The 17,316-nt window shown below is 35.6% G+C and overlaps 1 protein-coding gene across 1 annotated transcript; it reads left to right on the top strand.

The window, feature by feature from the left end:
• The first annotated feature begins 120 nt into the window (after positions 1-120).
• Positions 121-12,478, top strand: LOC128242454 (uncharacterized). Its single transcript, XM_052959610.1, has 3 exons — positions 121-269; positions 9,558-9,794; positions 11,597-12,478. The coding sequence occupies exons 1-3, from the start codon at positions 212-214 to the stop codon at positions 11,941-11,943; spliced, it is 642 nt and encodes a 213-aa protein (XP_052815570.1). The 5' UTR covers positions 121-211; the 3' UTR covers positions 11,944-12,478.
• Positions 12,479-17,316: the final 4,838 nt, after the last annotated feature.

The raw sequence follows: 17,316 nt of genomic DNA, 5'->3' as shown, positions 1-17,316 counted from the left end.
CACGTCGAGTTGATGCTTAAACCTACCAATTATATAGTGAAGACGGACACTTATCACCCAAAACCATTGTAGCCTGACTCCGCGTCGACTTGTAACTACTCTGTCAAACGCATCTATACCTGGAACATCGGCGCTGATTAACTTGTCACGATTCTTTTCACAAGTTAGAAAACTTCGCAATTTTGGTTTTGCAGTTAAGCATCATTTCAAAATGGACACATGGATTGGTTTCCTGTTTTTGTTCACGATTTCACCATGCATCGCTCTAGGTAAGTATATATTGATATAATTATATCATTGAAGGTATTTAGGTCTAGGTTTAGTGCACACCTAACTGTAATCAGTGAAGTTCACCCGTATTTATTACGGTCGTATGCTATAACCACCAAATATGAACTTGTATAGCTAACATGACATGACGTTGAGCTTTAGACTTGAATGGTTAAAAAGCTTACGGATAACTTCAAAAAACATACAACAATGCGACATTTATAAGAGTGAAAAATATTTTGTATGAAAATCGGCACATGTGCTGTTGATTGTATACTTACTGCCAGTGTTGATAAATTACTCAGAGTAATGTTCAACGAACTAATACCGTACTATCGACGGGATGGCTTTTGAATAAATGATGCAATGATTTTAATTCTTCTCCTTTGATTTAAACATATTTTATTGCCTTTTTTCTTTCAACATAATCGGTATTTACAACAAGAATATAGAGTATACAAAAAGCAAATGGGTTGGACACAAGTTCTAACAACATTAGTAACGTCGTCCCCATAAATTCTCCTTTTACAGTTGTGGTCTGGTAGTCCTGCTCCTGATGAATATACCCTAGTACATATAAACAATTCACAAATTAGGACGTTAAGTAATTTTCTGGACATTTACATATATTTTCTATGGCCGTATAAACACTTTACCTTGTACACGGAAGGTCATTGTCCATCACTAAAAAAGGTACCACGGGCTATTAAATACAACTATCTGTTACTATTGTACATCAATTCATTAATTTTGTCGTAAAGTAATGTTCTGAGAGGCACATTTAACAATATCAACTTTATTTTTATCATGTACACAGATGACCATATTCCTCTGAGGTACAACGGGCTATGTAATATAGATTTCTATAAATTTTGTGCCGCAAAGGGCTCTTGACATTTATGACTCAATTATTCATTATTCATGATTTCAAAAAGACAAGTTACACAGATTTGAAGGTCATGATCAGTGGCTGCACATGGACAGACATGAAAAGCATGTATAGTTTTGCACTTCATTCCTTTTGTGTGAGTGATACGAAAATCAACTACATTCTCAGTATATAAAATCATTTTTGTTGCTAATATATTTGTTGATAATCGTTGAAAACCCGTTAAAGTTTGACATATTCATAAACAATATAAAAAATATGTGTTTGTTTGAACTGCCGAGGATAACATATCATTAAGAAATATTACACACCACTGAGGGTCATATGACATTATAAGGATCGGCCAGTCAGCCACCGAAAGTGTATATGGACCGAAGAGCTAGCCGAGGTCCATTCACCTTCGAGGGCTGACTGACCGGTCCTTATTACGCCATATGAGCCGAAATGGTGTGTTAATATTTCTTATATTATACAGAACATTTGATAGTATAATTAATTATTTTTAAAGCACTTAAGATGTTTTATTTAACAAAGCTAATAATGTTTACTTGCGACAAATCTACATCTTGTTTTAAAAAGCAAGCAGCACCTACCAGTTGCATGATGTCATCGGTCCATATTACGTTTTTGGCGAGGTCCGGACCGGCCAAAAGTATGATATGGACCGCTGACGTCATAAACTGCATTTTCATCAAAATACAGTGATATACGGACCGATTGAGTTTATATATACAAAGAAGTTACACAATTATGTGAGGTATAATATATGTTATTAAATAATCATTATCTGTCTTTCACACCATACGTTAAAATATTGAATGTCTTAAGCTATAAAACGTAAAAGATACTTGCAAACTTTGCATGTTTAAACTATATGAAAGGAATTTTTACTTTAACTGAGATATTAACTGGAAATGCAATACTAGTTAAGATGTCTTTAAATGATTCGATTTCAAATTAATTCTGAAATGCATACTCATTCGTTCTTTGAACTGAATTATAAAATGTGTTTACGTGCGTACTTTAACATGCTATTTAATCGAATAATTGTAGTAATTTTCCTAAAAAATGGAATGAAAGGATCATCGTACAATTTTATAAAAAAGGTCGAAAATGAAGAATTATGCAATATCGTTTATAAACAGTATGCATAAACTACTTAGTACTGTTCTGACACAACGATTAATTAAATGTTGCGATAAAAACAATGTTTGAGACCAGTCGCGAGTGGGGCTTCGCACTGTTTATCTTATTTTTCATCTTACTCAAACACCTCTCAAAACAAAACAGTTTAAAATATTATGGAGTCCCGTTGGACACCTGATTTGTATATTATGAAACCCAATCTCATAGGCAGTGATATACCTTGACAAGCAGATCTCTGCCAACTTGGGCGAGTGCAGCTGGATTTCAGCTATATACAATTTATATAAACTTATTTTTGTGAATGGGTTTTCTTCTCGTTTTCGATAGCTTTAACCAATTTCAAATATCCAAGATGCAATAAGGTTTAAATACAATTTTCATTTAACAAAGTATCTATGGTCACGTTATTTGCATGAAGGCAGTGATTACTGTACTGTAAGTGAGGCAACACTGCGTGGAGTTCGATGAAGTCCCTCCATGAAAATGGTGTCCTGATTGTGTCGAATTATATAATAAACCTTGTGAAGATTTCCGCATTGCTACACATTTTGATTCGATTTTTCCGAGTTCTGTCAGGCATGCCATGGCATTGGTCAAGGTCACACTTTTATTTTAATTTTGCCTAATATTGACTTCATAGTCGAACGTCGTGTCCAAGACATACACTTTTATACTTTTAAATATAAATGAAAATTCACAAAGTTGTCCAACTCGATATGAAAGAGCGTTGCGCATGACAGTCTCATCTCAAATGCCAAGATAACATTTTAAAGTCATCGGTATACAATGTTTATTTTAAGCAATACCGACAAAGCCGAAACGAAAGCACTGCACACGTTCCCATTACAGCTTTTGCTGTATCCATTGGCGAATTTAAGACATTGTAGATATTGTTGTGATTTAAACTCTTTCAATATGCTTTGTTAACGTAACTGAACCTACTTTTAAATACATTCCGGTGTCGAAAACAACATAACAAATCTGAAATGTGAACAATTCTTCAACTGATAACAACTGATAATACTTTACTTCAATGCGGTGAACGACACTAGAGTCCCTAAGCAGCCATGGTCATCAAGAGTTTTCAAAGTGATGAGTCTACCACCCGCACATAGACTGAACTCAGGTTGACATTTATTGTTCCATGCAAATAGTAAACAAAGAAAAGCTACTCCTGAAGACTAACACTCGGTTTAGTCACAGGGCAAGAATCACTTGAGCTTCCCCTGAAGCCCAACGCTTGGTTTTGACACAGGTCATGAATCATTTGTGCTTCCCCTGTAGCCCAACACTTGGTTTTGACACATGTCAAGAATCACTTGAGCTTCCGCTGAAGCCCAACACTTGGTTTGGACACAGGTCAAGAATCACTTGAGCTTTCCATGAAGCCCAACACTTGGTTTGGACACAGGTCAAGAATCACTTGAGCTTCCCCTGAAGCCCAACACTTGGTTTTGACACAGGTCAAGAATCACTTGAGCTTCCCCTGAAGCCCAACACTTAGTTTGGACACAGATGAAGAATCACTTGAGCTTCCCATGAAGCCCAACACTTGGTTTGGACACAGGTCAAGAATCACTTGAGCTTCCCCTGAAGCCCAACACTTGGTTTCGACACAGGTCAAGAACCACTTGAGCTTCCCATGAAGCCCAACACTTGGTTTTGACACAGGTCAAGAATCACTTGAGCTTCCCATGAAGCCCAACACTTGGTTTTGAAACAGGTCAAGAATCACTTGAGCTTCCCATGAAGCCCAACACTTGGTTTTGACACAGGTCAAGAATCACTTGAGCTTCCCCTGAAGCCCAACACTTAGTTTTGACACAGGTCAAGAATCACTTGAGCTTCCCCTGAAGCCCAACACTTGGTTTTGACACAGGTCAAGAATCACTTGAGCTTCCCATGAAGCCCAACACTTGGTTTGGACACAGGTCAAGAATCACTTGAGCTTCCCCTGAAGTCCAACACTTGGTTTTGACACAGGTCAAGAATCACTTGAGCTTCCCCTGAAGCCCAACACTTGGTTTTGACACATGTCAAGAATCACTTGAGCTTCCCATGAAGCCCAACACTTGGTTTTGACACAGGTCAAGAATCACTTGAGCTTCCCCTGAAGCCCAACACTTAGTTTTGACACAGGTCAAGAATCACTTGAGCTTCCCTTGAAGCCCAACACTTGGTTTTGACACAGGTCAAGAATCACTTGAGATGCCCCTGAAGCCCAACACTTGGTTTTGACACAGGTCAAGAATCACTTGAGCTCCCCCTGAAGCCCAACATTTGGTTTGGACACAGGTGAAGAATCACTTGAGCTTCCCCTGAAGCCAAACACTTGGTTTTGACACAGGTCAAGAATCACTTGAGCTTCCCCTGAAGCCCAACACTTAGTTTGGACACAGTTCAAGAATCACTTGAGCTCCCCCTGAAGCCCAACATTTGGTTTGGACACAGGTGAAGAATCACTTGAGATGCCCCTGAAGCCCAACACTCAGTTTGCACACATGTAAAAAATCACTAGAGCTGCCCATGAAGCCTTAAACTCGGTTTTAGCACAGGGCAAGAATCACTAATCTTCCCCTGAAGCCCAACACTTGGTTTGGACACAGGTCAAAAATCACTAAGCTTCCCCTGAAGCCCAACACTTGGTTTGGACACAGGTCAAGAATCACTTGAGCTTTCCATGAAGCCCAACACTTGGTTTTGACACAGGTCAAGAATCACTTGAGCTTCCCCTGAAGCCCAACACTTGGTTTTGACACAGGTCAAGAATCACTTGAGCTCCCCCTGAAGCCCAACATTTGGTTTGGACACAGGTGAAGAATCACTTGAGATGCCCCTGAAGTCCAACACTCAGTTTGAACACATGTAAAAAAATCACTAGAGCTGCCCATGAAGCCTAAAACTCGGTTTTAGCACAGGGCAAGAATCAATAATCTTCCCCTGAAGCCCAACACTTAGTTTGGACACAGGTCAAAAATCACTAAGCTTCCCCTGAAGCCCAGCACTTGGTTTGGACACAGGTCATGAATCGGTAGAGCTGCCACTGAAACCCAACATTCGGTTTGGTCAAAGGGCAAAAATCACTTGAGCTTCCCCTAAAGCCTTGATTTTCACAAGTATTGATCAAGAAGAGCATGTACTTCTTTAACATGTCAGTAATGCTATGACGTTTTCCTTTAGTTTTTAAATAGTATTAACACTGAGATTTCATTTTAAATCCGGAAAAGAAGAATATAAACTGTTTCACTTAATATTCATTCATTTTTTTCGCGTTATCAAGAGTCATGTATCTGGCGTCCTCTTGGTGGGCCGCCTAGGTTAACACAATGTTATTGCACAACAATTAATGTAAACAAATGTCACTGTACCAAAATTAAATCTTACATATGATCTGCAGAATCCCTGAGACGCATTATGATTAAAGTATTTTGTTTGAATTCCGCTCGATAAAATACGCTTGTTGAACGTCTATGCGTTTCATAGACTGCACCAATCGTAACAACTCGGCCATCTCCGGCAAGCTTCGAGATACACCTCGTAAATAGTAATAAGGATATACGAAAGTGCGATGCGGCTGCCGGCGATTAACACCGTTTTCAAGCCGCGTAATTACAGTATACCCCCGGACCCTGGGTGGGGGGTTACAATTGACTGGTGCACTAACATGACAAAACTTGTCTTCAAATAGTTTTTGTTCACGGCAGATCATGCTTCACTTTACCTCCTTGGCTGTGGATAAACCCTACTCATCAAAAATTTCTTTACACATTATATTTGTCTTAATCTATAATTATTGATCTCAATATCTTTGAGTAAATTGTCATTTTTTATTAAAAACAACAACACCAAAAGAGTAACTGACAACATACACAACTGATTTTATTTTGCAAATAAAAGACTAAAACAAATATTTAGCCAGGATACTAAGCTTTTCAGCAATGTATACTAGACCATTTTACAATAATATTTAATCTATTTTGAATAATAAGCCTTTAGATCACTCTTCACACAATGACTCTTTAATGTCCAACTCCATAAAATGCAAACAACAATAATTACTGTTTTGATCAACATGTCCCTTAATTTTATTTTTAATATTAAGTCAAGTAATAACAGAGCCATCTGTATGCAATACAATGTAAAATTAATGATAAATTAGGTTTTGCTCCCATTTTTACTTTCATTTCTGTGCCAAGCCCTTTATAGTGCATTGAGTCTTTTGGGAGACTTCACAATCTTTCTGGCGTTTAATCCCCATATATGGCTTTAAGTTGCCATACAAATTTAAGTCTTCTTTATAAAAAATACTGTATGTCTCAGCTTTAACCATAAACACACAATGAGAGGACTTAAGCATTACCATGTGTCAGAGTTATAGATATTTCTTTGCATTTTATTTGTCTAAATATATTACCAGATTCTTTAACACTATCCTTGTGCCTCTTTGAGTAGTTGGCTTGACGGGTTGGTTTTTAATACATTGTTTTGAGTGTTTGATTTGCACACCACAATGATGATAATGAGGACACTATGCTATGCCAAAACCTCAACACATTTTCTTCGAACAAAAATAGGACATTCAGAATAACTTTTATTGCATCATTTGAAATGAACATGCATCTGTAAAATCACAAGTCATGTTATGTGTTCGTTAAATTCAACTTAATAAAGAAAATAAATATTGGTTGCAGTAAGCAATGCTCATCACTTCTAATAAACATTCCAACAGACTGAAAAATAAATTAACACAAATGGAAAAACTGTTTGCAAATCAGCTAGTATCTTATATATGCCTAATCAGATTGCTATGCAAGCTAGAAGCTTACAGAATCACTATTAAGTCTGTTGCCTAAGTAGAAACAAGTACGGACATCCTTTTCCTGAGGTCATGAGAAAGTATCTTGGAGGGGCTTGAACCCACAGCCTTGGATTTGAGGCTTATTCTCTACACCACTTTCACCTTTTCACATTTTAAAGAGCCCAGTTTATAATATGTCATTTGCAAGGATGTGCCCTATTAAAGGATTTTCTGAAGTCTTACAAATTGAACTGAACAAAATATTTCTCCTTTATTTGGTCTGCCAATGCCATTTGTTTCTGTTTTTGTAGTTATCCTCCCTACATAAAATAGGAACACCACTTTAAGCGTAGATAAATCCTTTACCATATAACCCTTTTAAAATATATATCCGGATTTAAATAATAATTACAGACCAACAGATGACCTTTATCTTCAACTTCACATCAGTATGTAAGTCATCAAATATTTGGGATGACAAGATGTTCCCTTGAACGCATTGTTTCCATCTTGCACTCATTTTTCCAAGGTATGTGTTGCAGTTGTGTTAGATGGTTTCCATGCTTTGCAGGTCAATCCTCATGCAATGTCATTTTTGATTACATTCGGATTCCAGTGCCCGAAATAGTAAACAGAAAATACAACAATAATAGAAATTATATATTCAGATCAATTATTTTAAAAGGCTGTACAACAACAGAACAGTATTCACAAACTATTAAGTGCAACACCAATTTTAAGCTGCATCCTTACAGTTTTATCGTTCTGACACCTTTTTATTTTTGTCTTTTAACGAGCCAATTGGCAATTATTGTGCAAATGTATGGAAACTAGTGATATTAGACTGCTGACATAATATCAGATCACAGTCTTTCATATTCAAGTTTGAAATTTTGGTAAAAAATCCTTTTATCTAATCATATAAGGTCACACATAATAGAACAGATTTCAATTGTTTGGAAAATATTTTGTTTTGCTATTGCTTTAAGCCATATATTTGTGTACATTTTATTACATAATTTAATTACTCCTTCGATATCAATTGAAGGCTTTTGAAAAATGACCAAGAAGAACTGTCAGTCTGTGAGAGAGCAGCTTTTAGCTCTGGACTACTGGCAAATTAAAGGATATGAAATGATATTGTTATCATATTTAAATTCCAATACAATGTTGATATTTTAATACTGTCATTACTTGTTGATTAATTGTACAAACATGCAGGTACATTTGGGCTTAAACCAATAGGGTACTTGACTGTTAAATTATTGTCCGAATTTCGAAAATAGCACAACCATTACCTCATCTGCCTTTTTTCATTAAAACAAGCCAGGAATTCAAAGTCAGCTGCAGCACTGGTACCATACTGCTCTCTAAAAATGACAATAAGATTAAAATTTAAATGTCTGCATTTCATTGGAACAGTAAAAATCTCAATGTTTCTGCATCACCAGCACCGGTGGATATCATAGAATTTAGTCTTGAAAGAAATGTGTGCTGGTTTATGCGTTCAAACTCATTTTGCTAAACCACAAGAATGAAGATATAATCTATTTAGAGAGCTATATTAGTGAACAGGCATTCAATTGTGCCATTACATGACGTTGTTTGATACCAACACTCACGAACACATAAACAATACATCCTTGGTTAAAAGAATGTAAACTTTAATTATAAAAATTCAAGTTAATGAAATGAAATGTAAATACACTGAGAAAGAAAGGCTAACCTATTATCGATTTAAGTAAAGTCAGATTCAGACTTATTTCTTATTCCAAAAAAATCAAATAAAGCATTTGTGTTTATAATTTTTGCCACTGATCACTGGAGCTTCAAAATTATTATTAACTATATTAGAATCTGTCAAATGGAAGAAGACTTTACCCCACCCACTAAGAATCAATGACATTTCCATTTAGTTTCTCATTAGGGCTCTTTTAAAACCATTTTTATATTTTAATAAAATACAATAAGTATACAAATAACACTAACACACAAATAAGTGGTAAAAGTTCGCTCCTCATTCTGTCTTTGGTCTATCATATCTTCTTGGTCGGCCATGGTGGACTATTTTCTTACGACCCGTATTATACCCGAGGCCATAGCTTGATACTAGCCGAGGAGTTCCGATGGAGACTGCCCTCGTATAACAGTGTTTTGATATTAAAGTTTGCGTTTCACAGTTTCATACTCTAATGGTCACATCCTGCTAGTTTTCTAAAAGCGAAATATTCTATTCCCTCGATAAGTTCAACACATTTCATAGACATACAATATTCTGTAGCACCATGGACTTTTTTTCTAACTAGAACCTTTTGTATTTAATTTAAAGCTGGCATGCCTTTACAATTTTTATTATTACATTGATATTTAGTACATTTGTCACTGAATTCTGAAATAATATGACCATATATAACATATTTTATGAAATAACGAAGTTTATGAATGCCTTTGCAGAATGTCCCAGCTGTAAGCATATCGGCTTTGAATACATCAACATGCCGGCCAATTTCGAAAGTAAGCTGGCCGGTATGATGTCCTCCTTGGATTCGTTAAAAAATGAGCCATGTTCTAATAACACAGCCCCGACAGAGACCTGCGCCGTTTCCTCAGGTGTTGATACAGTCATTGACACGTGTATCAGTTTCACATTCACCATGACGTGTATGGGCTTCACAGCCTCTAATCTGCCCGGTATGTGCTTAGTTTAGTTTAAACAATTTATATTTTACAACAATTGTGAAGAACGATATAAAAGCTTGTACTCAGTCACATATGTCGGCACGATGTTTCACAAAAGTGTTGTCTTGTGTTGTGAGGGAATCGGAGTACCCGGATAAAACGCACTTATCCAGCTTAGTAACAACTAACTCACATGCAACAAGGCCGGGAATCGAAACCGGTTCGCCTTGGTGAGAAACGGGTGCACTAACACTACTTTAACCGGACAACGGTATGTATTTAAAAGGCATTTACGAAGGGTGTGTATACATTCGCCGCTCTGTGCGTCCTTTTGTTCGCCCTTCCACCTGTCCGTCCGCCCATTACACCCTTGTCCGAATATTAACTAAACACTGCTGAAGGGATTTCAATGAAACCTAGAACAGAGGGCAATTGTACACATATTGCTGGAAATAACCAGCACTTTCCCCCAATTCAATTTCATGAATTGGAATATAGTATGTATATTAATAGGAGCACATAAAGCTGAAGTACCTATCTTTAGCGTTTACTAAACGCTTTACTTTACTTTACTTTACTAAATAACTCCGCTTAACCGATGTGTGGTATATGATGGGTGCTTTTTATTCATATTGTTTTTCCTGAACGTAAGTACAAAAGTCTATGAGGTATTGATTCAATGCATATGGCCATGAATGTGTCTGCCGTTGTTTCAAAGTAATTGGTATTTCTTTATTTTCATCCGAGATGGTCTTTTATTGACTGAACTCTTCAGAGGAAGTGCAATGCACAAGAACTATCACTCTGTTTCTTTTTTTTGTATTAAATTGCCCTTTGTTCATTTTAGTGCCTATGTTCTTGAGAATATACTTGTGACTTCCCCAGCTTTTGTATCAAACTTTTTTTGGGCAGTTGATATAACAGTCTGTGAATGCTTCTTGTTCTAATAAGGATACAGGTTTTTCATAATAGTTGGCAGTATGTATATGTATGTAGTAAGTAACTTCATCCTCAAGAATAACTTAAACGATGTGAGTATTTAAAACTATTTTGACGCAAATAATAACCATATCCAGCTACCTGCCTTGTACGTCAAATTCACACTTAGGTATCAAAGACCAGGTACACATTTTTCTGGCCGCTCAAAAACTCATGAACCGATTAAAGGTTTTCAAAATAACTTGGCAGAAAGATTTAACACATAAAGCTGACATGAAGAGTATTATGTTCCTGCCACCTACCTACTAGATGAAGGTCTCACTGTGGCTTAAACGGTCAGATAGTATTTGTTTTTGGCTGCTTTATAAAACCTACACTCATTGACAATGGTTTTATGTCCAGAGTCAATTTTCGTTGAAACTGCATAAGCATAAGGCACTTTGGCATTGCCTAGCTTTCACATTACCTTCTCAAGTTTAGTTTCAATATCACATCATTTAAATTTGGCTTGCTCGATAAGACTTATTTGGTAAAATTATATCGTATTTTATTATAGTTTCATTTACTCCTTTGAGGATTTTTTGTTTTATAATGAATAGCAATCTTAATTAAATGTATTATGTTTCACTTTTACTTAATTAGTCGTTGGGTCCTTCTGACACATAGCAACCATATTTAATTCGGTCAGTAGGTTGTTTTTAAGACAGTTTCTACACCTTTTACGCTTGTTTTGGATGTTGCGCCCACTACTAATATTAAAGTACTATTATGGTATTTGTATCACAATATATTTCTTGGTAACTCGGTTCATAGGGTTTTGGTTATAATGCGTCTTGTCCGTCTCAGATGTTTTCAAGTTTTCAATCATATTTCAGATACCGAGATGAGGATTACGGTAGTGACGCGTGAGTGCAGCACATCGCCGGTAGGCACCGAGGACTCTTGTCGAGAGATTGATACTGTTTTAGACGCCGAGGGTCAAGCTGAGATTATCAAGTCACTCGAGTCAATGAACGATTTATTCGAATCCGTCGAATATGATGGTGACATCTGCACCTCTTCGACCGATTATTTCACTACTATCGCCAGGGTCACTGTCACTGACGGGGCTTCTAACACAACAGCAGGAGCACGCAAGATCAACACGGAACCCACAAGCGGTTCGTCGACGATCATGTTCATGCCAATTACGGTTTTGGTAATTGCTATGTACCTTGTGTAAATCCATAGCAGAAAAAATCCTGCTTAGGTGATTTCGAACGGTTTTCCAGCAGAACATAGTATATAAAGAGGTTGCTGGAGGGTCTTGATATGTATCTGTGCATTTGATTGTTTGTTTAGTTTTATTCGGACCATATTCGAGAAATATGAGAAATAGACGATATTTTGTCGAAAGTGTTTACAATTTGTTCTAAAGAAGGTCACACAAATGTTTCAAAACTTGTTATACATAACATCGTTTATGATTATCCAGATGATAAAAGTGTAAACTATCATTTTCTTTCGAAAGTGACAGATCAATGCCTTAAAGCTTAAAGAACAACACCTTAACTTGTTAAGATATAAGGCATTATGTTATTGCATATTTATTGCGACTATTGCATCACCAGTCGCGAGATGCTTAAATACATATTTCCTCGAGATTTCATTTACAATACAATATTGAATAAAAAGGAAACTATCCTAAAACATACAATAGCAACTGTGGTTTGCAATATTAATTTTGACTTCCTAGTTTCTTTTTGCATTATGTTCATTCTAAATTGCCAAAGTTAACTTTATTTAATGTGCTTAAAATGAAATTATTTTCAATTCCTGTTAATAAATTGCTTTTCTGTTTCGAACAAATTGGGTGTTCACTATAATATTATGTTTCTGTATTATTTATATTTGTCTTTCTTTGAGTGCCCCGCGGTGTATATTGTGGCTTTTTTATGTACGGGGTACCAAAATAATGTAAATACGTTAAAAATAGGAACAGACGGAAACCAAATGAAAGTTAAGTCATTTATGTATACATGCCTAAAATAACGGAGGCATTACAATGGGTTCTCAAACAATGAAATGTGCAATAAATATAAGCTTCATACTACTTCACATTTGAAGAAATTTGTTTTCATACACTACGCTTTACGAACGCTCTCCTTTTCCTCCAACATACAAGTTCATGACTTCTTCAAATGGGATTGTCCACGTTTTTGCAGGTTCTCCAAACACATGCATCGCCGTCGGCTATAACTCTTGAAGAGGCAATCAAATCCATTAAGCACTGACGTATAAACGTATTTAAATCGAATGACCATTAGAATTGTAATGTTGTACAAAAAAAAACAAGCTGACTTGGAATCCAAAGTGGTAACGTTAAAGTCTCCTTATATGTTAATGATGGACACTTATTTAATTGTTTGCATATCCAAATGACTTTTCTTAACAATTTTTGATCTTTTTTTACCCCTAGAATGATAAAAAATGCACTTATCACAATTACTAAATGAAACTAAACCGAAAGCAAAATTAAATTTAACGCGCACAACTTCATAACAAAATTTGCTTATCACGTGACTTTCTATGTTGCGTTATAAACTAATGATTTTCAGTGTTTAACTAAGTTTTTCCCCGGTTTGCATATGAAAACATTAATTTAATCATTATTTTACTCTTTAACAAAACAATTGCATAAACAATAAGTTACAAAAAAGTTTTGGTTTAAGTAAGGTGGGAACCCACGCCGGTAATGTGAAGAAAAACAAAAAAAAACAAAACAGCAATACCTCATCCACTAGACCACACAGATTTTTCGATATTTTGACATATTGAACACACATTGATAACATTACGTGATAATGTCAATAAATCAATCACCAACAACACAGCTGTTTACGCGAATAAATATTAAAAAGACGATATTTGAGTACATATTAACATTTGCTGATGGTTCCAGCTATAGGTTTTAACAAGCCATATGTTTTGCTACACTTTATTTCGTCATACACAAAACAGTGCACAACATTGAGGCTATACTCCGCGCACTATTTGGCCTGATAACGATAAAGTAAGTCAGTAGACCGGTTTGAAATTTTGTTGGTTTATCTCATACTCACCTTTTTATCTAATTATTTAAGCCTCAATGGCAGTAAGACTTTAACTATCTTGTTAAAAAAGATTGAGATAAAAATAGACTTCTGTTTAACTCAGTGCATGCTTCGATTGACTCAGCCCTACATTCGCAAGTATACGGGAATTAGTAATTCGAGTTCCTCTGACCGTTCCAAGGCAGTAGACCCACCGTTTATCAATTAACCGTTTTTAATGTGTGTGGTGTTTTTATAATGTTTGTACGTTTATGCCTCTTGTTCAGTGTCGTTCGGGACCTTCACTCGAATCGCCAAGTGTCAAATTCTCGTTATTTTTCTACATATGTAAGTAAATTGAATCTAGCCATTACTAAAAACGAACACAAAGTTGACGAAATAAAACTATCAATGTGTTTCCATTTTTGACTTTTATACAGTTTGTATACAGATCATGCATTTCCAGCAATCCGTTCTCTTCGAGCTAGCTGATGGAATCCTCTAAAGTTATCGCAAATCACAGGTTTTCTTCTGTTTGTAGAAAAACAACCTTGTTGCGCAAAGAAATGCGCTTCAGAGAAAGGAGTGAGTATTGGTCGTAAACCTATAGCGTCATTTTTTAACGATTACCTAATTTGTTTCGAACATCATTTTTCAAAATTCAAGATATATTTTTAATTTATCCTAAATACTATGGACAAAATACGGACAAAATACATATACAATACAGTATTTCAGATGATTCAATGCACATATTATACAAATTCAGGGGAGTAGCTAAGGTCAATTAGATACAATGCAGATTGATGCATTGGGGATAGTTGAACGAGGGGGTATTTCAAATTCGGGTTTTTCGACCTGTCAAATTTTCATTACGCAACTGCGTTATTTGCGTACAGTCAGCTTCGCGCCTCAAATTAATCAATAAACTAAACATAAGCCTTAATATTGAATAAATATATACAGCAATTACATAAGGTAGGTGAAATTAAGTATTTCCTATCATAATATATTAATTAATATGATTTTCGGCTGTTAAAAACCTGAAAATATAAGTGAATAATACTCATAGTATTTACGGAAATATTGGTCCGTGTAGTAACGTACGTTATTACATCTCACTTATATTCTCTATGTTAAATTTTCTATACCCGAGCAGTCAACACTTGGTGAATAAGCCCTGTTCAAAACGGGAAGAACAGTAGACGTTTGAAATGATCGACCTGTAAGCATTTTATGTATAGTTTGTAAACTTTTACAACGAGCTGGTTTTATACAATTAGAACATATTAAAGTGTATAATAAGATTTTCTATGAATTGGTTTAAGAGCTCGGTACTCGATGCATCATTTTTTCATTCAACTTACTGAATACATACGTAAACAGTAATCACAGAGTAATGATACAGTAATGATTGTGCTGGACTTACAAAAAGCATTTGACATTATTGAGCACCTAAATAAATGTGTAAAAGTTGAGGAAAGTGGAGGGGAATCGATTGACTGATTTTGGTTCTTATCTGAAAGAGAGGACCCAGATTGTACATGTTAATAACACTTCTCCAAAAGTGCAATCAATACCGTGTTTTGTCTCTCAGCCCTCTAATGATATTATGTTACGCAAATGATATGCGTATCATTATTAATAAAGACTGTAAATTACTATTATACGCAAACGATAGTCATTCTGCAATCGGAACCTTTAATGCTTAGCCATTTAGCTCTTGAGCTTGAATCCTGTAATAGATGACTTATTGACAACAACACATCTCTACATTTTGGAAACAAAGTGAGTATATTTTATATGCACCTAAACAAAAGTTTAAGAAAGTATGTTTTATCCTTAGTCTCTTATGATAATGTCATTCATGCTCAACATTAAGTGGAATACTTATGACAGGTTATTGCTAGTATTTTTCAGGTGAAAAACTGATAATGATATAATCAAGAAAGTCAACCCTGAACTAAGATTTCTGTACAGGGAAATGATGCACTGGATATGAACTTACGTAAAACGTTAGGTAACTCTTTTATTCAAGATATTTTGACTTCTCTTGTTCTTAACTGTAACCTTGGTCTGTTTTAAAGGTTGAAATCTAGACTTTAGACGTGTCAAAATAAGTTCTAAGATTTATTTATGATTATTCTTTAACGACTTGTCTTTTAAGAAATTGATTTTGGAGCCTTAGAAATGATTAGAGATAGTGATAGAGTCAAAACGTTAGTGCTTAATCATGCTCATGAAACATTTTAAAATAAGTGCTCTTTCCCTATCTTCTGAACAATTTTCAGAATCTGTCTTCTGTTAATGTTCTACACCAGAAGCAGTGCTCACATTTTTTATGTTAGAAAGTATATACAATAAACTTGATTCAATCACCTTTTTTATTTCATATGCACATTTTTAAGTTTAAACATGATATATTTTACAAATTTTGTGAAGAAAGTTATAATAACGTATAGTAAGTCACTCTCGTTGGCATGATGTTGCGCGACAGTGTGGTCTTAAACTTAAAGATAGGAACACAGTTCTTGTACGCAACACCTCATCTTTATATGCCAACTACATGTGACATGTTATTTTAAAATATGTCCATACAAGAGAAAGTTACAGCCCGGATACCAGAAGTTGAGCCGGACAAACGGACGGACGGAAAGACGGACGGACGGTGCGATTTTTGATATGCCTACCTCCGGGGGAATGCAAAAGAAATACATTTTGAGTCAAGACAATGTATTGAATTGTGTTTTATCAGGCATTGTGTTTCATAATTGTCGGTGAAAAAAGTATTTTAATTTGTTGACAAATTAAATTTATGTATTATCAGCTAAACCTATAAATATAGAAATATTGTAAGACTGCAGAGGGACCACAGGTAAAGACCACAAAGTATGGCCTCGACCCTTTTCTGTCGACAGCGCCCAAACTTTGGAACTCAACTCCTCAGCACTTTCTCGATGAAACCAACCTGAGCCAGTTTCGAAGTTTGGTCAACGCATGGAACGGACATAGTCGTAGGTGCGCTTGTTGCGCTTTTTATAGTTAAACCTTTCCTTGCTTATTGTTTTGTCCATTGTCATTTGGTTTCATTTTACCAGGCTTTGCTTTTGCCATGCTTTTTAGTTCAGATATGCTTAGTGCTTTCCAAGCCTGTATTTCATCAGTCATATCTATTTCTAAACATTGCTTTTATTATAGATATCCTTTGCCTTAACTTGCTTTGAATTACGTTTTATGTTTTTGCATGTTCACTGCATAAATGTTCCCTGCAATTTGTGAGAGGCTGGTGCTAATCAGGTCATCTTGAATTTGATTCAAGCTGATAGGTGTTTTAGTATCCTTTTTAGTAATGCACGCTTGGGGTACTTTTCGATTCAAGTCATCTAAAAATCTTTTTAGATTACGGTGAAGATTAGCGCCAGCATCTAATTTTTAAATGTTTGTATTGTATTTGACATCTATATTCAAGTTTTAATCATGTACTAAGTCATTATTTCATTAAGGTAATGTTGTAATACTTAATT

The sequence above is a fragment of the Mya arenaria genome, chromosome 8 (genome assembly GCF_026914265.1).
Source record: "Mya arenaria isolate MELC-2E11 chromosome 8, ASM2691426v1".
Classification (NCBI taxonomy): Eukaryota; Metazoa; Mollusca; class Bivalvia; order Myida; family Myidae; genus Mya; species Mya arenaria.
The sequence above is the reverse complement of the archived record's forward strand: the minus strand, read 5'-3'. Positions and strand labels throughout refer to the sequence as shown.